The sequence below is a fragment of the Aquila chrysaetos genome, chromosome 10, assembly GCF_900496995.4.
Source record: "Aquila chrysaetos chrysaetos chromosome 10, bAquChr1.4, whole genome shotgun sequence".
Classification (NCBI taxonomy): Eukaryota; Metazoa; Chordata; class Aves; order Accipitriformes; family Accipitridae; genus Aquila; species Aquila chrysaetos.
Window position 1 is genome coordinate 21,156,264 of NC_044013.1, and position 22,737 is coordinate 21,179,000.

At 53.8% G+C, this 22,737-nt stretch overlaps 1 protein-coding gene across 6 annotated transcripts in view; it reads left to right on the plus strand.

The window, feature by feature from the left end:
• Window positions 1-7,284: 7,284 nt before the first annotated feature.
• PAX3 (paired box 3) overlaps window positions 7,285-22,737 on the plus strand; it is an 82,346-nt gene continuing 66,893 nt past the window's right edge. For 3 of the 6 annotated variants that reach the window (XM_030028261.1, XM_030028263.1, XM_030028260.1), the window contains exons 1-4: window positions 7,285-7,487; window positions 8,389-8,624; window positions 10,085-10,214; window positions 10,919-11,053. In XM_030028261.1, coding sequence (XP_029884121.1) covers window positions 7,403-7,487; window positions 8,389-8,624; window positions 10,085-10,214; window positions 10,919-11,053 — 586 coding nt within the window. In that variant the 5' untranslated portion in view covers window positions 7,285-7,402. Of the gene's footprint in view, window positions 7,488-8,388; window positions 8,625-10,084; window positions 10,215-10,918; window positions 11,054-11,798; window positions 12,013-22,737 lie in introns of those variants that run through there. The other 3 variants (XM_030028262.1, XM_030028264.1, XM_030028265.1) reach the window with 2 other exon arrangements.

Here is a 22,737-nt window from a genome sequence, read left to right on the forward strand (position 1 = left end):
GGGGTAGCCGCGGGCCTGGGGTGGAAGCGCCCCAAATCCCCCAAATCTTGCGCTGTGTTTGTTCCCGTTCCGTTTTACTTAACCCAGCAACGCGCCGGCGTTGAAAAGAAGCGCCTGGCGCTGACACAGGCAGTGGTCGGCGGCTGGGGATCGGGATCCTTTTATCGTAGCGTGGGATGGGTGGCGGCGGGAGGGCAGCGGCACCAGCCGGCTCCCGGCCCCGCTCGGGGGGGCGGCCGGCCCGGCGGTACCCGCTGCGGGGACGCAGGGGACGGAGGCGGACCCCTCCGGCCCGCCGCCTGCCCCCCTGTGCTGCCCCGGAGCCGGGGCACCGGCGGGGCCCCCTCTCCGATAGCGCAAGCCCCAGCGAGGCGCTGGCCCACGGCCCTCCGCCGCAGCAGCCCCCGGCCCGGGAGAGGGCATCGCGGCGGCCGGAGCCGCCGCCGGGAGCAGCCTCGCCGGGCAGCCAGGGAGCGAGGCGCCGGCCCTCCTTGGCCTGCGCTCGTCTCTTCTCTCCCGCTTTTTTTTTTCCTCTTCTGTTGTCTTGTTTGATTTCTTTTGCTTTCTTGCTGTCCTTCCTTCCTTCTTTCTTCCCTTCTCTTTCTTTTTTCCTTCTTGCTCGCTCTTTCTTTCTCTTTTGCCCTTCCTTTCTCTCTCTTTCGGTTTCTCTTTTCCCAGATTTTAATCCAGTTCATCTTTAAAAGAAGAAGTGGTGAAATCATATGGCTGCGGGCGAAATACCGATTAATGAATTCAACGTCTGTGCTACTAGGGCCGCTTTCCCCTTAATATCGTTAATTCCTGCCTCCGTCATGTTGGATAGAGGGCGGGGAGGGAGGAATGTCCCGGGAGACACTTGGGGATCGAGGGCTAGCTAGATGCCTGCCGGTGCCCCGATACCTGTTGGCAGACCCGGATTGGGTCACGCAGGGCCACGCGCGTTCTTCCTTTCTCCCCGCTGCCGTGAAAATCCCTTGCTCCGAAGGCAAATGTGTTTGATCCGTCCGAGCCTTGGGTCCGCAGAGCCCTCGTGGTCTCTTTACTGCAGTAAAACTCCCGGTGGAAAGCTATTGTGATACTGCTGGAATTAATCATCGCTGGTGTTTTTACAAGTAATTAACGAGGATTAGACGCTTCGTTTTGAAATGGGACTGTTAACTACGGGGGAGGTGGGGAAGGGAGATGCGAATTTCCCCTCCCGTGGGTAAGACTTGCAGGTGGGCGCGGGGGGAGCCGGCCCAGCCCTCCCTTTCGGGAGCGCGGCGGGGTATTGCCTCCCCTCTCGGAGATGAATCCGAAATTCCATTGCGATCTTTAGAATCAGAAAGAAACGAGTAACGCGGGCCTTTTCCTCCCGTCTCTTTGCAGGGGAGGACCCAGCCCGTCCCTGCCGCCGCGGCCGGCTGGAAGGACCCCCCGGGCTCAGCCGAGCCGGGGGCGGGCGGCGGGACTGGGGGAGCCCGGAGCGCACACGCCGCCGCTCCCGCCTGCCCCGCGGCCCCGAGACCGCAGATGCGCCCCTGTCCTCGTCCCAGCAGGCACGTGTTAGTACGGAGCGGCAGCTGTAGGATCGCTTACTGGAGGATCTGGTAGTAATCAGAAAGGTGAGGAGTTAGTGAAATACATGTTGTATTTATTGCCGGTTTACAGGGAGAGAGAGAGGGCGGCCGGTGCCGCAAAGGGAGCCATTTGTAGGGTTAAGTGTTTCAGCCTTGTCCCACGGGCAGCCTCGCCGGCCTACGGGGAATTGGATTTCGGCCCTTCCCGGGGACCACCTCCCAGCCCGGGGCACGGCCCTGGGCAGCGGAGGGGGCTGCCCTGGGTCTTTGCTCCCTTCGGGGCCCCGGTGGCGAGAGCGAGCTCGGATCTAGCCACCCACGGAAGCGTTTTGCCTTCACCCTCCAGATTTCCCTTCCCCCCATGGTCCCGGCAAAGGCCATCCCCGCGGACGTACCCTCGGAAGAAAACTCCTCCTTACGAGGGGCAGCGGCAAAGTGCCCGCCTTTCCCCTCGACCCGGACAGCGGGGCTCCGGGGCTCGCCGCAGGGGTGCCTGGGGTGCTTAGGGGGATCTGGGGTGTCCTGTCCCCTGTCCCTGCCCTTACACAGAGCCTCCTGCCGTACCGAGCCGCCCCTTCTTGGGCTGCCAAACGCGCTGCGGCTGTAAATTAATGAAAACGTAGCAACTCAGAAGGAGAGAAAAAACCAAAACCAAAACCAAACCCAAACTAAACCAAAAAACCGGTGCTGAGACGTGCGGATGGGACATAAAAGCGATGGAAAAAGGTTCAAAGCTTTCGGTGATGACTTTTCAACCTTTATTTATGTGCCTATTAATGCAATATCCATCATGGAGATACGCATCTTTATCCTTTCAACTGATATGCTGGGAATCAATTGGATATGCAGATTACATTTCGTAAGTTTCCAAATGTTAATCTCCCCGGCCCTTTGCTGGTAATTTCTTTTTTCGCCAAATAGTATTATGTTTCTGCCACAAAAAAAAAAAAGGGGAAAAAAAAAAAAAGCCTTAAAACAATTAATCTTAAGGCTACTTGTTTGGAAATATTTGCAAAGGCTCGGGCCCAGGAGCCCGGCGGGGGGCGACGCTCCCTCCCGCTCCACCGCCAGCCCGGGGCCTTCCCGGGGCACCGGCCCCCGGCCGGAGCTCCGCCGGGGCGGAGGCGTCTGCGGGCTCGGCGCGGCTCCGGGCGCGGCCCCCTGCCCCCCCGCAGTGCGGTGCTTGGTGAAGCCGGGGGAGGGGTCCGAGCAGGTATTTTTCCCTCTAAACCTGGAGGTGGGGTCTGGCTCCCTCCCGGCGCTGGAGCTCGGCCCCACGGCCGGCTCTGCCCGGCGGCTGGGGAAGCGGCCCGGCCGGGTGCCCGGCGAGCCCCGCACGTCCCACCGCCGTGTCCCCACCGCCGGGGCGGTACTTCCCGGCCGGCTGCCCCGGGGGCGGCGGCGGGGCTCCCTCACACCCCCCGGCTCGACAGGTAGTGTTCCCGGACACCTCTGGGAGCATAGACGGGGAGGGAGTGATGGGCGAAAACACGGCCCGGAGAGGCTTTCTCTGGGAGGGCTTTATTCGCGGAGCTTGTTTCTAAGAAGGACACTGGGCTGTACGGGGCTGTCTGTCGCTGTAACCGGCCGCTCCGGTAGTGTGGCCGCCCGCGGGATGCCGCAGGGTGCCATCACCTACCGCCTCCCTCCCTACCCCGCTCCTCTGCCTCCGCCCCCCCATCGCGTCCCCTGCTCAAAGCAGGGGGGTTATTAACCGTGCGTATTACTCTAACGCCCAAATTACTGGAAGAGTATTGAAGTTTCTCTTCTGTGGCATTTTACAACTCCCCGTCGTACTCGGGTCACTCCCGTCCGAAAAAGTCGATACCGGTTTGATTTAAGACGCCTCCGGGCCGTGGCAGCCCTCGCATCCCCCCACCTCTCGCTTGCGGCGGGGACGGACCCTCTTAACGCGGAGCGCACGCTCGGGATGGGCCAGCGATTGCTGGGAACCCCGCGGCCCCAGCACCGCAGCCCCCAGCTCCCCCCACCGCCGGGCGGGCGTGCTCCGCCGGGCACAAGCTCCCCCGTAGCATCCTCAGCCCCGCACCGCCGGGCAGCGGCTCTCGGGCCTCTGCCCTGCCCAGGCGGCCGGGGCCGGTCGGTGCGAGATCCCCCCATGCACAAACCCGTCCGCTCTGTAGGAGGGGGAGAAGGAGGGAAACCTGTGCGAAGAGAGATACATCAAGCAGGGGGTCAAACGGAACCGGCCAGCCCTGAGGCAGCCCACGTCCAGAGACCCCAAAACCCAGAGGTTTCTTGGGACGTGTTTATGGCGAGGGCAGCGCGGAGCACGAACCAGAAATACAGGCGCCCATACACACTAGTTATACCAGTCTCTCTTTTTCCTTTTTCCTTTCCTTTCCTTTCCTTTCCTTTCCTTTCCTTTCCTTTCCTTTCCTTTCCTTTCCTTTCCTTTCCTTTCCTTTCCTTTCCTTTCCTTTCCCTCCCCTCTCTCAAGTACACGTTTCTGTTTACGAAGCTGTGCTCTCCCCTTCACCTCCCCTGGAAACAGTTAGGCAGAGAATTCCCTCTGAAATCCTTATGAGAAATTAATGTATGCGTGCAAACCCGGAAACAGTATAATTGATTTATTTCTAATAGAGGAGAAACCAGTAATGTTTATCGTTCAGAAATGATTGCCTGTGTTCTTAATAGCTCTAATTTTCACTGCCCATTTGATGTGCTGAAGGTTTAATATAGAGCACTTACTAATCCAATTAAAAGTGCACCTGGCCTGGAAGAGCTCTGTAATTAGCAGGAGCATTTTTAGCTATTTCCACTGGAAAACCGTGAAATCATCTCTGCTGGCCTAAAGGACTGTAATATGGGGGTGGGGGCGAGGAGGGGAGGGAGGAGCGGGGCCAGGCATTCGTGCCTAATCTTTTTGCCTTGAATTTTTAACAGTTCCCGTGCGGGAGGATGCGGCTGTTTCATCTCGCTGCACTCGGTGTCTGGTAGCGCAGGACGGCGAGGGCGAGACTAGGTGGGTTTCACACCGCTTTCCTCGCCCGTCCACACGAGCCCGGCCCAGGAGCCGGTCCGGGGGGAGCGGCGCTCGGCTTCGCGGCTCCGGGCTCCCCCGCGAGCCCCACGGGGCCGGGCGCGGAGCGGGGAAGCGGGAGGCGCTTGCGGGAGCCGCCGGCCGCCTCGGGTGAGGTCGGGGCGGGCGGGGGGGCGCGGCGCGCCCAGGCCGCCCCTGGCCCGGTGCGACCGGCCCTCGGCCTCCGCCGCGGCGGCTGCGGATACCCCGGAACGGCCGCTGGCACCGGCCGGCCGGGGCTGCCCTGCGCCGGGCCCAAGGCGATACACGGGCGCGCACACGCCACGCACACGGACGCGCGTCGTTGAAGGCGGGGGAAAAGTGGCCGGCAGTAACTGCCCAGCCCGTCTCTCACGCCGGGGGCGAGGGGCTGCGCTCCTCCTCCTTCGCGGGAGAGGGGGTCGAGGCAGTGCCCCCCTCCACTCGTGTCCGCTCCCAGGCTCGGGGCCGCAGCGGTGCCGGCGGTGAGGGGGGCGGGCAGGGGGATGCTGTTCGGGCCGGACGCGCTGCCGCGCGTCCCGGCTTCCCGCCGCGTGTTTCCCAAGCGCGAATTAAATCTTAAATAGCTTCCTCCTTTTTTTTTTTAATAAGACTTGTACCGCCGGCCTTCCTCTAGCCAGATACGCGTGGCAAAGAGGGCGGTGTGAGCGGTGCCTCTGGAGCCCTGCGGGAGCGGCTGTGCGTGCCGGCACAACCCCCCCCGCTGCCCGAGCCCCGCCGCAGGCGCTACCCCGGCCGGCGGCCGCGGCACGGCTCTGCCCGCGGCTTCACGGGGCTGGGGCCCACGGGGCTCGCTCGCGGTTTTCTCAAAGCTTCGGTGTGTAAAACACGCGCTGACTTTGACCGTCGTGAGAACTTCTCTCGCCAACCTGTTTCCTGGGTGCGTGGAAAGCTTTCCTGAGCGGAGCCGGCGGCCGCCGCGCACTAGACATTTGCGGTTTATTTTTATGCGTTTAAAAAGTGATGGAAACCGCTCGGTTTGCTGGCCGGGGCGTGGGGGCTGCAGAGAGCAGGACCGCGGGCCGGAGCCTCCCAGGCGTGCGGGGCAGGCGCCGCCGTGGGTGCCTCGGAGGGAGCGGGCACGCCGGCTCCGTCTGCGGGATCCTCCGCCCCCAGCACCCCGGTGCCGAGCCCGCCGGCGAGCTCCGCGTTTTCCCGAGTGCCGCTGCCTTTCCCTCGGCGGGCGGATTCTCGTACCATTCCGGCTCCGGATTTCTGCCGAAATAACGCGGACCCCCGCCCTCCCCAGGACCGGTCCCGGCCCCGAAACGATCGCCCGGCCCGTTAGGGGGAAGCGGACTGGGAGCCCAGAAAACATTGTTTCCCTCATTTCAAAGGGGGAAACCTGAACGATTCTCATCCTTTTGATTGATTAAGGTCTTGAATAACTTGAAGCTCGGGAGTGACAGTTACTGAATAGAGTACTGCAAATAAAGAGCGCTGTGGAAAGCTGGGCTGGCACTTCAGAGTGTAAAGGAGGCGAGTTTGCTGGCACTTACCAAGTTATAAATAAAAGGCCATGCACAATAGTACCTTCTTTAAGGACAGACAGTCTTTACAACACTCCTGGCGTCATATCCTGCTGTGGTCACTTCAGCTCCTAGGCAGACTCTACCTCTTTTATTTTTCCAGCAGTTTAGTCTGAATACTACAATAAATTCCTGGGAACAAACGCTTGTTAGCAAGACTTTAACACGCACCGCCTCGCACCCGCACATACACACTCACGCACGCGTGTGTAACGCAGGGACGCTCTCGTCCCATCGGTTTTTAAAAGCAGAAATCCCCGCGGAGATCTCACTGCCAGCTCTCGCTTTCGCAACCGTTAGCACCGTTTGGTCCAGAGATGTTTCTTCTGGACGGCGAGAGACTTCGGTGCAAAATAAATAAATAGGAGGAAGGAAGAAGCATTTTTTCCTTAAAAAAAAAGAAGGGGGGTTGCTCCCCCTTGCCCCCGGCCACTGGTGCTCGGGGAGCGGAGCCGGGAGACCAAGCGCCTCACGGGCAGCGAGGCAGCGGATGCCCCTTCGTGCCTGGCAGCCTGGCGGGGTCGGGCGGCGGGCCGCGGCCTCGCGGAGCCCCGGAGTGACACGGGGCCCTTAGGGATGCGAGGTCCGGGCCGCCTCCGGCTGGTGCTTCCCTCCCCGGGGCCGGGGCAGCCGTCGGGGCACCGAGCCGTTCCCCGCCGCCGGCCGCTCTCTGCCCGCGGCGAGAGGGCCCGGCACGGCTCGGACCGCGGGGACAACGCGGGGCGGGGCGGGGCGGTGCCGTGCCATACCATACCGGTCCGGGCCGTGCCATACCGGGCCGTGCCGGTCGCGCTGCCGTCGCGCCGGCCGGGGCGATGCGGGAGAGCCGCCTCGCTCGCCCAATCAGCGGGGGCGGCGCGGCCGGGCCGGGCGGCGGCGGCCAATCGCGGCGGCGCCGCCGCGGAGCCGCGCTGGGGACGGAGCCGATAAATGCTCCCGGCCCCGCGGCTGCCGCTCCCCGCCGCACCGGGGACAGCGCCGCCGCCGCCGCCCCCCCCGCCGCCCCCCGCCCGCCCGCCCTCCCTCCCCCGCACCCAGCCTCGCCGCCCGGCGGGGCTCCAGCCCCGGCCCCGGCCCCTGCCCTCCCGGTGCGGGGCAGCGCGGGTCACTGACAAAGGGGCAGCGGCGGAGCTGCCTCCTCCCCGCCCCCCGGCGGCATCCCCCACCCCCTCCCGGGACTGCTCCTGATTCGGCGGGACCGGCTGACAGCGCGGATCTCTCCTAGATCGGCCCTCACCTGGATATAACCCTGTCGGGCCGCCGCCGCCGCGATGACAACTCTGGCTGGAGCTGTCCCCAGGATGATGCGACCCGGGGCCGGGCAGAACTACCCCCGCAGCGGGTTCCCGCTGGAAGGTAAGGCCGCGCCCGGGCTGCTCCCCCTCGGTAAAGTGAGGATTGCTCCATGCCGGGAGGCCGGAACCAAGCAGCCCCCTCCCCGGCCCGCCGAGAGCCGGCGCACGGAGGGCTCCCCGGCGCGCCCGCACGGCTCACATCCCCGGGCTGTCAGAGCCGCCGTCCTGCGGCGGGGCTGGAACGGAGCCTTGTCCCGGGACGGGCATGGCTGGGGCCGCTGCGCAGAAGGCTTGGCTGCCGGCCGGCGGCTCTGGCCTCGCACCCCGCGAGCGGTCCGTACCCTCCGGCCAGCGGGAGCGGGGGGAACCGACCGGGAGGTCGGCGGTGTAAGCGGGCCCTGAATCTGCTCTTTCGCAAAGTGAAGGGCAGTGATTTGGGGAGCCCAAAGTTAGAAAAAAGTGGGGGGAGAAGCGCTAGAAAAAAAAATTGAAGCCAAATGAAAGCGAGCCGGGCGAAATCGAAAGAAACTGTCGAAACGAGGGCTTGTTCCGGGCGGGCCGGGCCGCTGCAAGTGGCGGTTCTTCCTCCAGAAGCGGCGGTGCGGGAGCCCCGCCGGCCCCCTCGCCGCCCGGGGAGACCGCGGGCTTCCCGCACCGGTTGCCCCCTCCTCCGCTGGAGCCGGGCAAGCCCTGAAACCTGGCTCCGGTACGAGTGCAACAGGTGAAGCCGCCCCGCCGCCTTCCCCTGCCCGCCGGGGCAGCAGCGCGGGGCTCCGCGGGGACCGGCGGGCCCCGGGCGCGCTGCGGGGCGGCTGGGCGGGCGGGGGCGGGTGGCGGCGAGTTGCCTTACAGAAAAGCAACGACAAAAAAACAATAACAACAACAAAAAAAAGACCCAGCAGGATCCGAAGGAGACGTTAACGCCATTTCCCCCTCCTGCCTCCCCTCCCCTCCTTTTCTAGTCTCTACTCCTCTAGGCCAGGGCAGAGTCAATCAGCTCGGAGGAGTGTTTATCAATGGCAGGCCTTTACCCAACCATATCCGACACAAGATAGTGGAGATGGCCCACCATGGCATAAGGCCCTGTGTCATCTCTCGCCAGCTGCGAGTGTCCCACGGCTGCGTCTCCAAAATTCTCTGCAGGTACCAGGAGACGGGCTCCATCCGGCCGGGGGCCATCGGCGGCAGCAAGCCCAAGGTGAGCCCCTCGGCGCCGGTCCGGAGCCGGGCAAACCCCGGCCGCGGCGGTGGGGAGCGAGGCCCGACCGGGACTCAGGCCAGGGTGGCAGTCAGCGGGGTTTGCAGACGGGGGGACAGCACCCCGGGAGGGCCGGGGGGACCGTGCGGGGGCCGGGGGTGGTCGCAGACACGCACCGGTCCCGGCACCGCCTGCCGCATCCCCGCCTGTTGCTCGGAAACTTTCCGAGGCTTTAAAAAATATTGTTGGAGTTCGCGGCAGTTTTTTTTTTTTCTTCCAGTGAAGAAAACGCTATTTTAAAAAATAACTTCTCAAACGAAACTAGGGAGAAAGGGGTCGTTTTCTGAACGCTTGGCCCTCCAAAGCCCCTAGTGCCCCACGCTCAGCCCCGCGGGAGCCGCGGGCAGGCTCGGCGCGGCCGGGGCGGACTGGGGAAGCGATCGGTCAGATGTCAGGGCTTGCGCAGCGCGGCGGGATCGGGCCCTCCCTTCTTTCGTTGCGAAGCGCAAAAAAATTGCCTGTATTCCTGTCTGTCTGCCTGCCTACTGCTCCTTCTCCTGCTCTGTTTATTTTTCTGTCCGCTCCAAAGCTGCGTGGATTTATAGGTACACCGCTAAAAAGTTTGCTCTCACAATAATGCAGACAAATATGGATTCTGGTCTCAAGATTAGCCGCCTCCTCCTACTATAGCTTTTCATTCCCACAAAAAAGAAGTAACGGCTTGAGTTTCTGTTGAAAGTTGCTGTTAGATTTATTTTTTTTTGTACCCTTTGTTGCTTCTAAAGTAGCAATGCCTGAACTTTCCCTTTCGGTGTTAGGACTAGAGATATTTTTTTATAAGCGTGTTACCCGAACGAAAGGCTTTTCCCAGGCGGGAGACCTTTGTTTTGTTTGAATTCGGCTTTATTTTAGAATCACGAGGCCATCGAAGAAACCTCTTGGTACTTGGACCTCTCAGCGTTTTTATTACTCTACTTTTTATTTGTCGCTGCAAACTTTGTTCAGCTGAAACTTTACTGACTTGGAGCTTCGCTGACACAGAGTCCTGCTCTAACGGCGACCCAGAATTTCGCCGGGATTTTGTTCTCGGCCGCACGGCAGCCGGTGCTGCCTAGTTCGGGGATTTTCTTGCCGAGGGCTCGATCCCACCTTCCCCTGTGACCCCGGAGGATTTCCTGGGAAGTTTCGTTTAGCCCGGGGGGTGCTTGTCTTATGCGTTCCCGTCGTTGCCTATTACGTCGCCTTTGATTTTAACCTGCCCGTCCTCGGGGCGTTTTATAACGGAGTTTCTAAGCGGGGCCGGGGCCGGGGCCGGCTCTCGCTGGCGGCGGTGCGGGTCGGCGCGGCGGCGGCGGCGGGTCGGCTCCGGCCGCACCGGGGGTCCCGGCGGCGGCAGCTCGGGCTCCCGCGGCCGCGCCCGGCCCTGCAGACTGTGCCCGCTCGCCTTGTCTTTACTGAAGCAGGTGACGACGCCGGACGTTGAGAAGAAAATCGAGGAATACAAGCGGGAAAACGCGGGCATGTTCAGCTGGGAGATCCGGGACAAGCTGCTGAAGGACGGGGTGTGTGACCGCAACACGGTGCCGTCAGGTACGGGGCGCCGCCCGGGCAGCGGGGGGGCTCGGACACGTCCCGGAGGGCCAGGGCCGGGGGCGGAACGGGGAGGGCAGCGCGATACCCGGGGCGAGCCCCGTAGCCGGCGGGAGCGGAGCCCCGGGCCGGGCTGGTGCCCGTGAAGCGGTCGGCGCTAGCACGCTGGTACCGGCAGAGGCGTCCCGGGAGGATTCCTGCGCTCGGCGGGGGTGTTTTCAATTAAATCGCAACGGCATCCCCCTCCCCTCCTCCTCCCCCCGCTTCCCCACCGTCCCCGCCGGGCCGTTGCCGCAGGAGGGCTCGGGGCTCGCCGGAGACCCGGAGCTGGGAAGCGGGAGACGGGGAGCAGCTCCCTGTGCCGGTGGGTTGTTTGCGGGGGGGGGGGCACACGGAGCCGGCGCCGTACTTGTGCGCGTGTCCGTGGGCTTTTCTCATCACCCGCTGCCCGGAATCGGGAAAAAAAATACTTGCGGGGCCGCTGTGCCGGCGCTGAAGCGCGGTGCGGGACGGTGCCCCGTGGAAACCCCCGCGGGGGGGGGGAAGCGGGCGGCCGCCCCCCTGAAAGCCCCGACTGGTAGCAGCCGGGGAGGGGGGACACGAAGCAGCGGCACTGATGCGGGGCTCCGCTCCCCGGCCCGGCCCGGCCACCTCGGGGGGCTGCTGGGGACAAGCCCGGTCACAGCTCTGCGCTCCCCCCGAAGTAAGCTCCATCAGCCGCATCCTGCGGAGCAAGTTTGGGAAAGGCGAGGAAGAGGAGGCCGAGCTGGAAAGGAAGGAGGTGGAGGAAGGCGACAAGAAGACCAAGCACAGCATTGACGGCATCCTCAGTGAAAGAGGTAAAGTCCCATTTCCCCCCACGCTCGGTGGAGCCCTGGGACCGGCCAGTGCCAGCCCCGGGTGCTGGTGGGTATCACTCCCCTTCTCCCGGAGGTCGTCCTGGGGCCAGTGCGGAGGGAGGTGTAGGGTGAAGAGCTAGCCCCAACGGGGCGACTGCCCCGTCCCACGCCGTCCGGTTCCCCCACTGGGACGACCCTGCAGTGCGTGGGAATGGCGCGGATGTGGGGGTGAAGATGGGGGTCGCCACTGGTTTGGCTTTCAATAGCAGGGATGGGGGCCAGGGAGCAGGGAGGGCTGGAGCTGGCCGCGCAGCCCCCGGCATGGCTGCGCAGGGGCTGCTTTCCCAGCCCAAGCCGACCAAAATGCCGCAGCTGCACAGAAGGGGCGGTTGTAGCCACAGGCTGCGGAGCCTTGCATCTCTGCAGCCGTGGGCAGGGCAGGGAGCAGCACATTTCATTTCTCCTCTTAAAGCTGCTGGGAAAAGCTTGCGTTGGTGGTTGGCCAGGGGCTGCGGGGAGGTTGCAACCTGAACAAGGCGGAGGCGAAGGGCTGCTCGGGGGGGGCAGCCGCTGCCCCCGCTGCGGTTGTGCCCTGCTCCCCGGCTGGGCCGGAGCGGAGGGGCAGGCGAGGGCCCGGCTGGGCGGCCTGTGCGTGGAAGTGGCTGCCCAGCACATGCACAGGCACCCGAGAAGGCGAGACAAAAGTACCAAATGAGCTGGTCAAACATTTGTACAACTTTTCCAGCTTTTACAAAGAGGGCCTTCTATACACAATCTACACTTGGAGATGAACTTGGAAAACAAAGAGGGGGGAGTCCATTGAAACTCACACTTTGGCTTTGCTCAGACAAAGCTTCAGCTAGCAGCAGCTTGATGTGAACAAAAGAAGGCAACCTTTTTATAATTCAAGGAGAAAGGAAGAGAAAACAGCCCCACAAAAGGCTGAGAAAAGACATTATGGGCTTGCAATGAGGGATGAATTATTCAATGAGCCCCTAATAGCTGATGGTCCACGCAGTTTTATGGACTCTCCACCGTGGATAAAGTAGCTGTTTTTACCTAGAAAATGTTTCTAGCGTTTCTAGACATCTAGAGATGCTGAGTGCTGTTCAAGAAGGACAACTCAAACCTGTTCTTTAACAGTAGAATATCTCCTTGTTGTGTAGGAACAAACCCAGAAACACTCCCAAAACTTAGTTTTTAACTGTTATTAAAGCTTTCAGGGAAGCCTCATCTTCTGTGTGTCTGTGTTTGCATGGATGTGTGCAATACAAACATGCAGAAGATGCTAGTGAATTAAGAGATTTTAAGGCCAGAAGGCACAGTTTGATTGCCCATTCTAGCTGCCCCTATGTGATGGGTGCAGAGTTTCCTCCAGTATCTTCTTCAACAGAGGATTGTTCTGGGAGGGACATGCACCGAGGGAAAAATAGCTAAACTCAGTGCCCTAGTTGTTAATATAACTAGCTTTTCTGCCTTCCTGAATTTCTCAGCAGAGATTAGAAACAGAAGATAGAAAGCCTTGATAATAGACCTGCTTTATGGAACCAAGAGTAATTAATAGAGACAGCAGAGAAAAAAATATTATTATCAATATAACCCACCCCTCTACTTCTCTTTGAAACAGTCTTCCTTTCTTTGACTCTCTGCTCTTTAAAGCGGGGCTCCTGATCTACCATCGATCAGTGTCTGGGTGCACAGCTGCCACCCTCCAGCCCAGGCAAGCCCCAAGACTTTTGCAGGAAAAGCACTGGGGCTGGCGGTGCCTTCCTGCGAACGGGGGCTCGCTCATGCCCCACAGCACGGTCGTATGAGGAGGCTGCTTTCTGCCCTCCGACGTACCCTCTCCTTCACTTTCTGCTGACATGAGTGTCCTACTTTGCTTCTTTCGAGTTCCATCAGTGGCAAAATTCGCCTTGACTAAATGGGCTAGCGCAGCCCTATCCTGTCCTTGCGCACGCAGATTTTTGCTGGATGAACGTGGCAGGGCAGTTCTGTGCAAACGGCAGTTTGATAATCCCGTCTGTTCTGTGACAGCGCCTGGGAAGGTTTGGCAGTTGGAGGGAGAGCGTGCTCTTCCCCGCAGCAACGCCTGCTCCCCCTCCCTGACTAGCAAGCTGTTGCTTAATCTTATTACTGGAGTGGCCGGGATGCTGCAGTGTGAGAGAGCTGCTGCTCAAGAAAGGATTTGTTACCACACACATGCCTTACGTATAGTGTGATACTATAGGGACAACACACCAGTGGGCCCATTACAAGACAAAAATAACCCTGAAATAAGTCCACCATTACTTTCTGTATCTGGCCAACAAAAAAGGTTCTGCTTCAACTCCCATTGCCAGCAGAGGAGCTTCGATTTCACTCCATCTATAAAAATCATCAGGTCAGATCCTTCTCTCTTACTGAAATAAACTGGCAGCGCTCCTGGGGATTTTGATGCTGCAGGATCGTATTTGCCAGTGCCCACCAGCATGGCTGCGATGCCCGGTGCGGCAGAGGGTGCCCGCTGACAGGGCGTTTCGGATGCCCTCTCCGGCACTTAGGTTGCTTGCGGTCCGTCCGAAGGTTATCCCTGCAGTGCGCAGCAAAACCCTCGCGTTGTAGCTCACCGCTGAGTGTTCTCCATGGGAGTGCTCCACGTTATGGAGTGAAAAAAGTGCAGAGTCTTTTGCAGTATGAGTAATTTATATAGCTCTGGTCTCAGGGGCTCGAGGTATCCCAGCAGCAGGAGCGTGGGTGCAGGAAGATGCAAGGGAAGGCTGTGGGATAGGTCAGAACGCAAATCCTGGGGCTGAGCACGGAGCAGGGAATCACTCTCCTACTTGGCAGCACACACCTAGTGCTGGACATTTGCTTACGTTGCCTGAAATCCCCCTCCTCACTGTGAGCGTTTGGGTGACTCCGTGAGAGGCATTTTTTCCAAGGGCAAGGATAACAATTGTAATTTTAATGGTAGCTAATTCAAGATTTGGGATTTGGGGAGTACTTACAGCAGAGTGGGATTAGAGAGAAGAGAAACTTGATATTTTTGAAAAATGGGCGATAGAAACAGCGTATCATGTGGCTTGGGATTTCTCCCATCACATATATAGGCGTAGGTAAACTTTCATATGCCCTGCTGTGATTCTGTTTCAGTCTCTGTTCACGGACACTTAAATATGATTCTCTTGCCGGCGTTTACAGACACCACATGTGCAGCCCGCTTTGCTGTATTTTGGCATGTCTGTCAGTGTCACCCTCTACCCTGATTTGGATATATATTTAAAGAAAACCTTGATTGTCACAGTGTGTATCAGGAAGCTTATAGCTCTATAATAGAATATCTGTATTTCTGCACGCGTGATAAATTTTTTCTTAAAGGCATAAGCCATAAATAAAGAACACGAGAGAGAAACTTTTGTGCCTTTATATGGCACATCAGGGCATATTTTTAGCACAACCGCTACAGAAGAGGGAGTCGCTTGTACCTTTAGCGGGAGTTATGTGCGGCATGGTTTGCTGACTAATCTGATAACTCCCCCCTTCATAAGATAGCTGTTGTTTTCCGGCAGAAACCGGTGGCTTTCAGCACTCAAACGATGGGGCGTAGAGCTGGTCCTCGGGCCCACTGCGAGCGGGCGGCGCTGGCTGGGGCTGGGGCTGGGGCTGGGGCCGGGGCCGGGGCCGGGGCCGGGGCCGGGGCCGGGACCCCCCCGCCCAGCCTCAAAGGGGGCCTCTGTTCCCGGCCGGCGGAATTGGCCCCCAGGCCCTGTCCCGGCGGATCCTCCCCCAGTCATGCGCACCCGTCCAAAAAGAGCCCTACTCATCCCAAGCCTCTACCCTTGGCTGTACTGAGAGCAATTCAGGCTACAGCAGACTAAATTGCCTCCTTTATTTCCTTCTTACTTTCATCTCGGACCAAACCCTTCCCCCCTCTCCCTCCCCTTCCTCTTTTCTTTTTTTCTGTGTGCCTGAGGCTCACATTAATACAATATCGGCACCACCCCTATTTTTGTGTGTGTATGTGGGGAGTTTGAAGGGGGGGAAAAAAGGGACCTTAGCACAAAAGCCCTGCTCAGCAGCTAGAAAGTTCAAGCTGCTGCTGCTGCTTCTCTAGCTGTGTGATGCTTTTCCTGTTTGTGAGTTTTGGGAAACATTTTTGCTTTGTACTGTAATGGAATTAGAGGACAGATGCTGACTGTAAATGGGACACGCGACTACCAGCCCCTAGCTTAAATATTTAGATGCAATGTTACAATTACTGACTTGATGCACAGGCTTTGAAGTGGTGGCACGTGATCTACAGGGTAGCTCGGGCTAGATGGGCTTGCAGATGTTTTGATTAGGGTTGGTCAGTATCATGCAGCCAGTTATTTTTAGGCTGTTAAACTAATAAAGGCAGTTTACTAAGGGACAGGGTTAACATGCAGGCACCAGATATCAGTTTGAGTCATCCCATTCATTTCTGCATCGTAGACTGCTGGGTTAGTGGCTGGAGCATGGGACAAGGCAGACACCGAGTTAGATTTTGGTTGTGATTTTCTGATGCAGGGTGTGTTGTGATTTTGCTTCAGCATCTCTTCCCAGGGCACAGCGGTAAGAGGACTCGCTCGCTGTGTGAAATAACTGTTGTGTCTTACGGCTGAGAAGCACAACGTGTTCCCTTGCTCAATGTTCCCAGTAAAGATTCACTTATTGAATGAAATGTGATGACTGTGGCTGCAGGCAATCATCTTCTTGAGTCTGGAATTTCATACAATACTTTACATATTTGGTCACTAGCAGGTCTAAGAAATCGGCTCGCATAACTCGAACAGAATTTTGTTTCTGAGGCTCTCAGAGCTGACAAGAAAATAGTGCTTAATTAAGAAAAACTCCCCAGTGACTCCAGGATTTGGCTCAAGGCAGATAGTGCTAACAGTATCTTCTGTCTTTTTCCCCTTCCTTTCCTCGTATCTCAATACTGTGTCAGAGTCCAGCCCTGGACTGAAAAGCCAGGTGCCGCACAAGTGCAAATTGATGTAGGCGATGCCACGCAAGCCCAATCCAGCTTTGTTTCTTCTGCCTGACCCGTTGTCACTGTGGGGCTCTGGGCCAGGCTCCCACTTCCAAACCATTATTCTGAGCTAATAATAATAACTGATGACCTCAACGATCAATAATGACCTCACCATCAAGCGAGAGCACGATGTCCCAGCATGCTGAGCATTTTCAGAAAGGTGCTAAATATTTGTGTTTTGAGTGACTTCAGAGCGACATTTGCTGCTCCAGAGATGCGAGGAGCAGCCCTTGCCCTCCTGTCTTGAAGGCAAGCTGGGGGACTTTGAGGAGAGTGCTAATTGTCAGACTAACTGCAGGCTAATCGACTTACATAAGCACCAGTAATACTTCCAGCTGTGGGAAGAAAGGCTGTTACTCAGTCTAGCAGCGGCTCTCTGAAGTAGTACATAGATACATCACATCCCTTTCTTGAAATCGTGTTTTCATTAATGGGTTTGCATGTTTTGCCATCTTTGGGACACTTTCTTCAACTTAAAAAAAGTCAGTGCCCATTCAAACAGAACCGCTGTGGGCATCCGTTTCAGTTTTTCTAATTGCATATATCTAGAACAAAGGCAAATGAAATGTTATTTTAGCAAATATCAGGATCACTTCACACACGCAGCAGTTGATTAACTTGAATTTGTACCCAAGTTTGCATTTTATTTGTTTGTTCTGAAAATCTTAATAATCAGTTAGAGTTACACTGTGTCATTCTGGAAAGGCTGAGGCAAGAAACACGTTCAGTTGACTTTGGTGTGGCTAGAACTTGCTCTGAAAATGTGATTTTTATCTTTGGCTTTCTGGATTCTCCTATGATTGCAAAATCCTTGATGTCAGTAGGAATTTACCATGGTAGAGATCAGGCTCTTCTTGAAACCAACCCTGTAATGTGCTGAGCAACTGCAGCTCTGGGGGAAATCCTCAGGTTTAGGTTGTAAAATGGGTTTACTGGATTGGGTATCAGACCTCCAGTTCTGCAAACCTGTTATATGCAGGTAATGGTGAAGAGTCCCACTCAAAGGGCCTATTCATATGTGTAAAGTTACTCAGTGGGTCAGGGAAGGCAGGGATGGGGCCCAAATTTGTTCTATTCTGTCAATAGAAAGTACCCACTAAACAAGAGTGTGACTCTAATCCCGAGTGAAACTCTCTGGCAAAACTCTCATTGAGGGCAAGGATCCTTGTATCTGTGTTTACATAGAGGTACTGATGGAATCAGCAGGCAGAGATTTTAATTAGATAAAAAACTAATTGGCAATTAATGCTGAAAGTAGAAGTCAATGCTGTTGAAATCCTTAAAAGAGATTATTTTCCGGGTCTGATTTCAAATAGTAATTCTCTGTTGTATCAGTTAAAGACGAAGCTTTTATGTAACACTTACTTGGGGAAGGTTTAGTTTAGTATTAGGTTTACTTATTGATAAGGGTTGGAACAGGGTTTAGAAGAGGGAAGCCAATAAAGTTGATAGTGATAAATTATCACGAGTCCCCAGAGCTGTGTAATAAAACTGCATTGGGAAATGAAGCAGAACTACAAAGTGCTCTCTGGTTAATTTAAGAAGAAATTGAGTGAAACGCAAAGCAATAAATCAGAGCAAGCCAGCCAATGTGAATTTCTCCATGTAAATGTCACTTTAAATCCTATGTAACAAACACATGTGGCTAGAGAAAGAACAAAATATATAAATAAAAATGCAGGATACTTCCAAGTGTTCCCCAAACGCTGAGCTCTCTGGCTAATAAAAATGATGTACAGTAACATAATTCACCACAAGACCTTGTTTAGTGTAGTGTGAGCACAGCATTTTACTTTACTTGCCCTGGAGTACTCCAGCCCCATGCTGTTAAACTAATTCAGTTTAAATCACTCTGCCTAGAAAAAAAAGTGAAGCATAATGAAATTAAAACTCACTGAGGACACATTAGAGTTAAAGTGTGTCATGCGCCGAGACTATTTAGTTAGTGGAGTTTGATGTAATTGTTGACAGGTCATTTATTCATCCTAGTAAATAAAGATTCACGAACTATTAAGAATGTGCATATATAACTAGTAAGACAGTAAAAGGCAATTAAGCAGTCAGTTTAATGTCTTATCTTGCTGGTTGCCCTACAGTTGTTTTACAACTAGGAATTAAAATTTGAAAAGGAAGTTTTCAGTGTCCCTGGCCAAATATTGATTAAGTAGTTGTTTGCTGATGCCATTGTGGCACATAAAAAGGCCAGTAGTTCTGCCCCTTGTTGTTCATCTTCCATTGTTGCTGATTCTTAACCTTGGAGATCAAAGGAGGATCATTTCAGTTTATCTGTCTTGGAAAATCCTTCTTTGCTCCTAAACCCATATGGATTAATGGCCAAATTGTCTTTAATGAGATGTGAAATTTGAATGGAATCCTTATTTTGCATGGTCTGTTGGATGTATGCACTGTATGCACTTACCATTTTGTGGGGGATTTTTCTTTAGCATTATTGGATTTGGTTTTGTTTAAATCACTTCATTTTTAGTATATAGGGCACTGAAATTTTACCATTACGACAGGTAAAATATGTAGTATTTAATTGAATTTTAATAAAACTAATTTTGTTGCACGTAATCTTTTTGAAGAGTGTAGCCTAAAGGAAAAAAAAAAAAGAAAAGTTGTCTTTGTGTACCAAATCACACAGGAGATAAATGGTCCAGGGCTGCCAATAAAAGAAAGGGAGTTTGAGAAGCCAGCCAGTTCTCCAGATTGGGCTCTCAGTATAAAGGGACACAAACAAGCTTGCAGCATTTCTTTGTGCATTTTCTTCAGTTTTGATTTTATGGACCTCACTTGCATCAGAGAGGATAGTTGTACTGCTCCTCTTCAAAAAAGGGGGGAAAGTCAGATCAGCCAGGCTGTGCAGAAAAGCAAGCAAGAGAATAATCATTTCCTTGGTGTATTACAGAAAGCTAAAGTTATTTCAGAGATAGTAAAATATATTCCACCACATCCTCAGTAGAAGAGGCTGTGCAATCTGGATGTGTTATGTTGGCTTGTAATTATGATATGAAGTTTCAGCTGAATTGTAGGGTATGTGAGCATTAGATCCAGGTCCCGCTACTTCCACTGGCATATCTGGACACAGAAATTTAGCTTCACAAACAGTAGTAAGAACCCTGGTAAAGCCAGAGAGCCTCTCCTGATGTCTCACTGATTTTTACGTGGGTGAGCCTCCTCTGCTGTAATGACAGACAGCAGAGTAAAGGGCTAAACCAGAATTTTTTTAATCAGCATTTTCTCATTCCCTTTCTTAAATATACTCTGCTTTCATTTTGTCTGGTTATCTCAGAATAAAATACCAGTCCATGCATGCTTTACAAGTACTCAGCTACTTTAGCAGACTTTTTGCCCCAGAGTAACAGCTAAAATTCTTTGAAAGCATTTTAGGTACAAATTTCCTTAAAGTCCATGAACACAACTTGTTCGTTTCCATGAGAGCTGCAGTGAGGACAGTGATATACATTCTACCTTTTGGGTTTTTTTTAATGGATATTTGCCTGGATGTAGACTTTCTGCCAAACATGACCAATGTTTATATCATGCACAAGTCCATATAAGGACCTGTCTTAAGGATTTTTGTATTTATGACATGCCTCATGTTGGAGGTCTGATCCAAAAATGACTATGTAGTAATTCCTTTATCAGATATAATGTCACATAGATCACTGTGGTTTGAATTGTATGAGGAATAAACTGTCTGCAGCTGACATTTCTGCAAGCAGACAGCTTATTCAGCCCCCGTCAAATCTTATTTGCCATATTCAAATGAGTAGGACTGTTCATGCCAATATAATCAGGATCTGTTCCATATACCAGCCCAGAAAAGCAATAACAACTACAGTTCTTCTGGCAAAATGACTCTCTCCTTTGTTAAATATGTAACCAATGTATAATCCCCATACCCTCCACGAGGCAGTAGCACCAACATACTCACTGTAACCAAATTGGACTTAAAACTGCTTTCCATCTCTATGTCTTTAAATGGCTCAGAGAAAGGTGGAGATGAATATAGACAGGTTTTATAGAAGCCAGGATAAGGGCGTTGCAGGGAATGCTTCCACAGAAAATCCCTTTTTACTGAAGATGGTGTGGCAGGACTTCCTTTTCGTTTTGACCTAAGGGCTGTTTGTTTGATCTGGTGTGAAGTGCTGAAGGGTTGGAGTGTGAGCTGGGGGGCATCAGTGTCCCAGTGAGGACTCTGACACCTACCCAGCCCCTCTGGTCAAGCTGACTGGTGAGAAAAAACCTGCACAGAACTAGCTGGAAGTCAGGTTTCCACTGGTTTTGTGAACAGCAAAATAAGTTGTTTTCAGAAAGGAGGCGTTTTGACACACAAAAGGGAGGTGGCAAGTGTTTAGCTAAAGAAATGTGAAAATGGAAAGTGAAATACACAGTTTTCCCATTTTCACAATGAAATCCTGCAAAGTATGGATTTCAAGGAAAAAAAAAATCTCAGGAGTTTCATTTACCAAGGTATAAATCAAGATTAACTCCATGGCAGCTGGTGGACTGACGCTGGTTTGTGAGCAAATGCTGAATTAGATCATCAGTATCTATACGTAGTTTCAAATAACTACCATCCTGCAAATTTAACTTACCCACTTCTAATAGTTTCACCAAAGCCAGAAAAGTTGTCTGACTAAGGACTGTTTACACAAGGAATGATGTTTTAAGTGAGTAGTCATCAAACCTTTATGGTGCGGTATTTTGGAGGGAGGGATACCTACAAATTTTTATGTACATTTTTCTTTAAATTTTTAATACATACGGTGCAGAGAAAGGCATTGTGTCCTCTAACCTCTCTTGCTGCCTATGGTAGCTATTACTTGTACGGTATATGGCTTAACCATGTTCTTTGCTGCTGTCTGTGGAACTGGAAAATAATGGAAGAAAACATTTAGGAATCTAGTTAGAAGACCGTACAATAGTTGTTGCAGTCAGGAAAAAGCCCTGTGGGTTCATCCCTGGTTTAGCACAGTTGATTGGACCTGCTCCCTTTTAAATCAACAGGATCAAGCGAAAATGCTCAAATTTTTGGCAGCTATACAGAAAGCCACACAAATGCCTGTTGCTTTAGCACCCACAATTTGTTTTCCAACAAATACAGTGTTACATGTTGAAAAGCCCTTGAAACTAACTGCTTGTCCACCTCTTCTGAACAGCGTTGAGACTGGCATAAACTGCGTGTTGTGTGTGCTGGGGCAGGTCATTCAGGCCAGCCTGTGCCAAGCTGGTGCCCAGCAGGGACTCAAGCAGCAAAAACGTATTGCAGGCTCTCGGGGTGCTCACTTCTCCTGGTGAAAATGCAAAATGGCTGCATACAGCAGACATTTTGTTTATCTTTTCATTATTTCCTTTGCTGTCTATGTTTAAAAAGGTTCTTGAGACCAAATTGTACCATCATTTACATCTGAACGATCCCCTGCTCTCAGCAGGGCTGTGCAGCTTACTTAGGGTTGAATTTGGCCCTGATATGAAAGTTTAATTACATTTCAGATTCGAGGGAACTCGTTCACTTTCTCAGACTTAGCAAGACTTCATAGCACTAAACCTGTATTTTCGTTGGTAAATAAGTGTTCTGACATGGCAAGTAAGCGTAGTTAAAATAAAATGTTACAAGCAGAGCAAATTAAAAAGAGCTGTTTTAGAGAACTGCACTTAAAAATTTTCTAACACATGATTTAGCAAAAAAAGGCAAACAAAACGCCAGGCTCTCTGCTGCAAGAAGCTCTGTAACCAATCTGCTCCGTCAGTCCTGGCAGGACGGGAGGCAGTGCTGCTTGCCGAGTCTGATTTTTGCTCCTCCCTGGCTGAAGGGTTTTACAAGGGGAGGCACGCTCTGTCCTCCTAAACTGCATTCCTCCCCTCAACCTTTGATCCTAATCAACACAGCAAATGAAATTTTGGGAAAGAAATCAGGACCTCTAATTCAAATGGTTGTCAAACCCTACGCTATGACAGGCATAAAGAGGATTTTTCTCCAAACTCTTAAGAGGTCACTTGGCCAAGGAAGAACTTAAAACAAGCCAGGATTCAAAGTTACCGTACTTCTGCATTGGCAGTCAAAAAGATGGAGCGGTGATCGATGACATAAATATTTCTTTTAATCTGACATCAGGAACAGACTTGTCAGCCCTGGAAGAGTAAATCAGAGACAAAAATTTAGAGTGAGTATTAAAAGAGTCCTAAATACATCTAGTATCTGAATCCTGATAATAGTAGTTATAAATAAAAAAATAAAATACCCCAGAAAAGTCCTATAAGGGGAAAAAAAAGATCCTCCAGGTGATCAGAGAGTGGAGTAGGGACTCATCTGTTTCCAATCTTGCAGAGAAGTCACTTTTTTAAAGAAATGGGCCACACGGTGCTTATTTTTTGACCACTGGCTAGCATTGGGAGGGCATGCAGAATGATGGGTTTCCTAAGACAGCAAAGGGTGAACTCCTTGGACCCCCTTTGTTTTCTTGCTATGTTACTCTTCCTGTTTTAGCCTCAGGGGTTTTGAGGAGTGGTGTGCCCTTGGGTTACCTTGGACCAGTTTTGCAGGGCTGGATCCTTTGGTTAAAAGACCTGTTGTGTTTCTCGGAGTGTGAGTTCAAAGCAGCAAGGAGACCCCTCAAGATTCAGGTCTGGGTACAGTACC